Source organism: Pezoporus occidentalis, unplaced genomic scaffold (assembly GCF_034315485.1).
Source record: "Pezoporus occidentalis ecotype Australia unplaced genomic scaffold, CSIRO_AGI_Poc_V1 ctg31, whole genome shotgun sequence".
Classification (NCBI taxonomy): Eukaryota; Metazoa; Chordata; class Aves; order Psittaciformes; family Psittacidae; genus Pezoporus; species Pezoporus occidentalis.
The window spans coordinates 3,356,627-3,363,987 of NW_026915052.1; the positions used below are offsets into that span (position 1 = coordinate 3,356,627).

Consider the following 7,361-nt stretch of genomic DNA (forward strand, 5'->3'; position numbering starts at 1 on the left):
TAGGCCTTTGGAAATACAGTAAGCAGTAGTGAAGGACTTTCATATCCAGTCCCTGAATTTATTTTGGAGGAATTAATTCAGCATTAGATGTAAACGTGTGAGCACACCAGTATAGTAAGCTGACACACAAAAACATCAGCTTGAAAACCCCTCATACCCCACCCAACCAGTGCCCATGTATCCACTTCCCAGTGTGTATGAAGCCCAAATTAAGTCTCCCCACCCCCAAGGCAGTGCTGCTCTCAACAGGCTTTAGTCTGTAGGAAGCCATTGTTTTAAATACCTGCACACCACCACTATAACCTGATGTTTTTTAAAAATTATACAGGAGAAAAAAAAAGAACAACAAAACAGAACACAGTTGTCATATATAAATGACATGAAATAGATGGGGGACCAGGAAACTATATCATTACCTGCCAGAGAACAAGGCAGGATGCCTAGAACTTGGCCCTGCCCCCCCCCCCCTTCCCTCCTCAAGTTCACCGAACTTAAGTTTGTAAATACCAAAGGCACTGAAGAGGATGTGACCTGCATGGAAGAAGCTGACGGGAAAGTTGGTGGAATGAACTGCTGTTAAGAACTCCATTTCCTTTTACCATTTCTGCTTCAAAGACAATGGCGTAAGTACGTAAGCACGCACAACCTAGTAGTTTTTCAGAAGCCTGTGCTGAACACTATTCAGTACATAATACCATCACCTCAGTAAGTACAACACCAGCAGGCAGGCTTGTGGAGCCACTGGAAAACTGCCAGAGTTATCAACACAAGGTAAACCAAAGTTGAGGCTAACAATCACTTCTTCAGAGACTAGCACAGGCTTAAGATACATTGAGAACTGCTGTAGTACCAGTTTGCAGTAGCACTGCAGTGGCATTGCAGCATTACAGATTTAGCTCCCACTGTTAACAGACAAGTCTGTGACGTCACTCATTCTTAACACTTTTATTCTTACAGTTCTAGGTTTGAACTGTACATGCAGAGTTGCATAAGTCACAATAGAGATTTACAGTGGATTCTATTCTATGGTAGAGTGCAATCCAGAATCCTGAAACAGTATAAAAAACAACTTTAAACATCAAGACCTTGTTAGGAGCAAAAGGGTTAAAGCTTCCCCAAATTACTTCAGCTCTCCTAGACACCTAGTTACTAGGTACTGTATGTTAAGACAGATTTAGAGTTCAAGAGCTGTGTAACACAATAAACTGTAACATCCTGATGTCATACTGTCTTTGTTACCTCTTTCCCACATTTCTGGCAATTAAGAATAAGTCAAAAACCCTGCCACCTGCAGCCAGCTAATAGAGACAAAAATTACTCCTTACTTGCCTGTTTAGGGTTGTACAGTGTTAAAAGAAAATATTCCCTCAATGGCATTTGTATCTCACATCAGCTGAAAAAGCAATGTAACAAAAATAAAGGTATAACATCTTTGAAAATAAATATGAGGGAATGCAGACAAAGTGTCTAAGATTTTTTTTTGGCAGGTAACATTCATAATATACAAAATATAACTTATTCGTTATTAGCCAACGAAACATTCATGACTTCTTGTGAACTCGTTTAATCCACCTCCTCCATGCGTGATGTGTCATCATCTCCTTCAAGAGGTGGCATCTCCTCAGTAACTGCTGGACTAGCTTCTTCTGCAGCAGTATCATCTTCATCAATGCCTGTGCAGGAAACAGGTACATTACTCCCAAGGTCAGGATGCAAAATCTTTTTTTCCTTTGCACAATTTGAACTGATTAGAGAGTTCCCCGTTTCCCACAAGCATCAAGATTATCTCTGGACAGTCAGCGCCCCCCAAAGGCCCAGCATTCACTGGAGACAAGACACATTTGTAACTTACCCAGACCAAGTTTAATCATCCTGTAAATACGGTTAGCATGTGTCTGAGGATCTTCTAAGCTGAAGCCAGAGGACAGCAGCGCTGTCTCGTACAGCAAGATGACAAGATCCTTCACAGACTTGTCGTTCTTATCAGCCTCTGCCTTTTGCCTCAGAGTTTCAATAATGGAATGATCAGGATTAATCTCCAGGTGCTTCTTTGCTGCCATGTATCCCATTGTGGAGTTGTCTCGTAAGGCCTGTGCTTTCATGATCCTCTCCATGTTGGCAGTCCAGCCATATGTACTTGTTACAATACAACATGGAGAAGTAACTAAACGGTTGGACACAACCACCTAGGAAGGTGCAAACAAAGAACATATCTGAAATTTAGTATTTGAACTTGTGTATTTTGATTTACTATCCCCCAATTTAACTAAGGTTAAGCTGCAGGCCATGTAAGTCCAAAGACTCACGAGACAAACGTGCAATGCCAATTAATAGAACCACTTAGCTTCGCTGAAGTGAAAGATGCCTTGTTATCTGTAATACTGCATTTTGCACAGATTGTTCTCCTTCAGAAGGGCAACTGTAACATTGAGCCTTTGCTGCAGCAAATTCATTTCAGACCACTGAACTTACTACATATAGACAAACCAAGTACTGCTAATTACCTTTTCTACTTTCTTTTCAAGTATGTCTTTCATTATTTTGCAGAGGTTTTCGAACTTGGCTTTCTTCTCCTCCTGCTTCTTTTTCTCCTCCTCATCCTCTGGAAGCTCCAAACCCTCCTTTGTCACAGAAACAAGGGTCTTGCCTTCAAATTCCTTCAGCTGCTGCACACAGTACTCATCAATAGGTTCGATCATGTAGATCACTTCCAGGCCATGCTTGCGAAGACGCTCCACAAAAGCAGAATTAGCCACCTGATCTTTTGTCTCACCTGTACACAATGAAACAGCCACAGTTGTGGTCTGAGCCTCAACACTATACTGTAACATAGCAGCCTGTTTATTCTCCAGAGCCTATGCTGCATTTTCACCATGTGATGCGCAGCCCAGGGAAAAAGGCAGACACAAAACCAGTATCACAAGCTACTGCAAAGATTAGATTGGCCTGTAGAGACCCAAGCCTTCCAAACTGACACTCACAGCCTGTAAACACACTTCTTCCTGGTTTGAAAATAAACAAGATTTCCTGTAATGACAGACAGAAGTTTCACATTTCTGCCAAGGAATAATCTGAGGAGCCCTGTACAACATCTACCTTAAGAAAAAAAAATTATTTGATGCCCAAATAGTTAAGTTGATTGATCATTAAGTGTTAAAAATTCAGACTCCTGGCTGTTAATAGCTAAAGCCTGAACAAAGTGATCTTAAAGCCACCACAAAGATTCTAAAGTATACTTTAGAAAGTATGTTTAGGAGTAAGCACATGTGTAAACTACCTGCACGAACAGCAGGCAGCTAGTTCTGTTGTCCTCATGGACATCATACTGTACTTAAGGTTCCCCTGACTACCAAACCAAGTAATGACAAGGCACGTCCTCCAAGAAGAGCTGCCATGGGTTTTTTTGCATTTTCTACCCCCCCGAAAGATGAACAATTTGTTACCAACTCACCAGTGATGTAGTAGACATGTTTCTGGTTTTCCTTCATCCGAGTGCAGTAGTCTTTTAGAGACACCATTTCATCGCCAGATGCAGATGTGTAATACCTCAGCAACTCTGACAGCTTCTTGCGGTTTTGGGAGTCTTCATGTATACCAAGCTACAAAAATAATAAAAACTAGCGATTCCTTCAGATAAACACTAAACTGTGTTAGCACTATCTAACAAGTAACAGTATTACAAAGCAGAAGTACTACTACAAACCTTGATATTCTTGGAGAACTGCTCATAGAACTTCTTGTAATTCTCCTTGTCCTCAGCCAACTCAGTGAAGAGTTCTAAACACTTCTTCACCAAGTTCTTCCGGATCACTTTGAGGATCTTGCTCTGCTGCAGCATTTCACGAGAAATATTCAGAGGTAAATCCTCAGAGTCCACCACACCTCTCATGAAATCTGGAAAATTACAGTGGGACTTTAACATTGTAGACAATGAGTACTGTAGGTCTCAAAGAAAAGGAAATTGACTGTCACCACCTAAGTAGCTCTGTATTTTTGAGGTAATGAATTGGTTTCTACCTTTTTAGGCAACACCAAGCAGTACTTTAAAATCCTATCAGGTTTAAGGACTTGGCCTTCACCCTTCCACATGTCTTTAAACACAAAGGGGAACAGCGAGTCTAATAAGCACTTCCTCTGACATTCTGGGCAACACTTTCCTCAGAAATATACTCACTCAAATATTCAGGGATCAGCTCCTCACAGTTATCCATGATGAAAACTCGGCGTACATACAGCTTGATGTTATTCTTCTTCTTCCTGTTTTCAAACAGATCAAAAGGTGCACGCCGTGGGACAAAGAGGAGAGCTCTGAATTCCAGCTGCCCTTCCACAGAGAAGTGCTGTGAGGAAACAATGTCATTTTAGTCTATTTACACTGCTCTCACTTGCATGACCATTTAACAGCTCTTCAAATGCTAAGTGAAGCAGTAACTATTTGAGATCTCAGAAAGACAGATGAAACATGGGTCAGAACAAGCACTTTCTCCAGACATATCCAAGTCCTATTCCACTGTTACCATACAAGCAGATGAACTTGAAGACACAGTTCCGTATACTACATGTTGAGCTTCAGAAAGCAGCGGTGTTCTTACAGTACTTCTCACTAGACCCAGAAAAAGGCCACTCACTCACCCCATTTAGCCATGGGCCTTTTCAAAACTGTGCTATAAAGCCAAGTAACTCCACTTACGGTTATCTGAAACATACTTTTTCAATTAGACTTGGTAACAACTAAGCTACAAACTAGGAAGGCAGCCTAAGTTTTATTTAGCACTAATTTGATCAAGGTTGTGAACACAGCCTAACAGCAGCCAAAATAATTGCAGCACAAGGTCTCATCCTTACATACCATCACACTCCAAATGCAAAGCAACCTATCGGAGTAAGACATGGGACAACGCATCCAGTTCAGCAGCATTTGCACTGATCCTCCAGAGTTAGGGCCAAACAGAATTGTACCTCAAGACTGACAGGGACTTACTTTGACAGCCAAGTGGTCTTCCCAGTCATTTGTTAGACTCTTGTAGAATTCCCCATATTCTTCATTGGTTATGTCATCTGGGTTCCTGGTCCAAATGGGCTTGGTTTTGTTCAGCTCTTCATGGTCAATGTACTTCTCCTTGATCTTCTTTTTCTTTTTCTTGTCTCCATCCTTCTTTTCTTCTTCTTCATCAGAACCAACATCCTCTATCTCTGGTTTATCCTCTGTCTTTTCCTCCTTCTCTTCTTTTTCTTCTTCCTTTTCCTCAGCCTCATCATCACTGACTTCCTTGTCACGTTCCTTCTCCACCTATAATGAAATTAGTAGTTTACTGCAGAAACCCAGAATTTCTATTACCATCAGCCCTGAAGTATCCCTTGTAGTCTCAAAGCTAGGAACTAACATGGCATCAGATTTTCCTCCTACATTCAACTGAATACTTCCTTTCTGGGCACGACGACAATGGGTATTTTGGTTTCCATGTGACTGTATAGTTAAGTAGTTTGAGCCATTTAGTTTCATCATACTTCATTACCACTAATAATACATCACAGCAGAGTTAGGTTTTCAGTAATTCAGAAGCTGTGTAAGTACCAGCTTTGTAAAACACATCCAGTTCTAGGGTTTTTGTTATTTAAGCTTAACTTTACCGATCTGTAATTAATGGCTCTGTAAAACAGAGTTAACAGAATTTAAATGCTACATTTATGTAGCACCTGTAATTCTACTTTACAGACATTACTCTCCCCTTTCAAAATTCACTTGCTCTAAGCTGGCAATACTTGTTTAGCAATCCAAGCAAGATACATACAAACAGTGTAATAGGATAGCCGATGAACTGTGAATGCTTCTTCACAATTTCTTTGATTCGCCGTTCTTCCAGGTATTCAGTCTGATCTTCTTTCAGATGCAAAATGACTTTTGTCCCACGGCCCAAAGGTTCACCTAGAATGGAGTTTACATGCTTTACTTGTGCAGATCAGATGTTCTGGAACACACTGCTCTTTAAACAGCCACTGCTCTATCAGAAAAAATGTAAAATTTTCTGTACAGAACAGCCTCACAAACATTTCCTCAGCCTTGTTGTACCCAATATGTACTTTGATAAACTTGCACAATGTAGAATAGCTGCAGGGATTTCCTTATGTAAAGCTTTGAAAATTTATGTCTCTTTGAAAATTTCTAACTTGCCTTGCTATGATTTACTTACACATTCCATTATGTATCAAACATTACCCCAACTGGAAGAATGGAATCAGCTGTGTTTGTGCTTGATGTAATACAAGACTAATAGTACTACCCATCTGGTGTTACTTTTATCTTCTTTAATGCACAGAGTTAAGTATCTGATTGACAGAAATCTTCAGAAAGCTGCTTGAGAAAAAAAAAATGTGACACTCACCATTATCAAGCCTGACAGTGAAAGATCCTCCAGCTGATGACTCCCACGCATACTGCTCATCATCATTGTGCTTGGTGATTACTGTCACTTTTTCTGCAACCAGGTAGGCAGAATAGAAGCCAACACCAAACTGACCAATCATAGATATATCAGCCCCTGCCTGCAGTGCTTCCATGAACGCCTTGGTACCAGACTTTGCAATTGTACCAAGGTTGTTGACCAAGTCAGCTTTGGTCATCCCAATGCCTGTATCAACAATCGTCAGAGTGCGATCATGCTTGTTTGGGATCAAGTTAATTTTCAGGTCTTTTCCAGAATCTAGTTTGCTTGGGTCAGTCAGGCTCTCATACCTTATCTTGTCCAGAGCCTGTAAGAGAAGAGACAAGCTTTAGCATTCCCTGACCATTACTAAAAAATCCAGCATCCCTACCGACATGAAACAGGCTGGGAACCTATACTCACATCTGATGAATTGGAAATCAGCTCCCTCAGGAAAATTTCCTTATTGGAGTAGAAGGTGTTGATGATCAGAGACATCAACTGAGCAATCTCAGCTTGGAAAGCGAATGTCTCCACCTCTTCCTCCATTGGTTGGTCTTGAGTTTGCACAGCTTCCGGCATCTACAAGGACAGAGCAAGCTGAAATACCATCCACAGCAGCTTGGTGCACTTACCCTTTTGCAAGCAGCAACAACGACATTTAGAGATAAATACATTTAACTGTTGCTTCAACTGTAACAGCACAGTAACACCAAAAAAAAAAAAAAAAATCAACACTTAGATCAGATTTCTCACCAGCAAAAAAATCAGAAATTTTGAGATACACATGAACGAGATTTTAATTATAGATCTGCACCGTTTTGATGCAACACAGATTTTCCCCTCTCCTCCATTAGCTTGGAAAGTAACATACAACTCGTGCTGCCCTTATCACAGAAGAAGCAGAGATCGCGAAAAAAAAACTTATCCAAGTTCCTG

The 7,361-nt window shown here is 40.7% G+C and overlaps 1 protein-coding gene across 1 annotated transcript; it reads right to left on the reverse strand.

Moving 5' to 3' along the window:
- Positions 1-930: 930 nt before the first annotated feature.
- HSP90AA1 (heat shock protein 90 alpha family class A member 1) lies at positions 931-7,034 on the reverse strand. The gene is made up of 10 exons (XM_062627906.1): positions 6,846-7,034; positions 6,384-6,750; positions 5,793-5,926; positions 4,982-5,290; positions 4,175-4,340; positions 3,704-3,894; positions 3,452-3,599; positions 2,505-2,773; positions 1,853-2,186; positions 931-1,673 (listed from the first exon to the last, which is right to left on the reverse strand). Exons 1-10 carry the CDS (start codon positions 7,002-7,004, stop codon positions 1,564-1,566), a joined length of 2,187 nt encoding a protein of 728 aa, XP_062483890.1. The 5' UTR covers positions 7,005-7,034; the 3' UTR covers positions 931-1,563.
- Between the last annotated feature and the right edge of the window lie 327 nt (positions 7,035-7,361).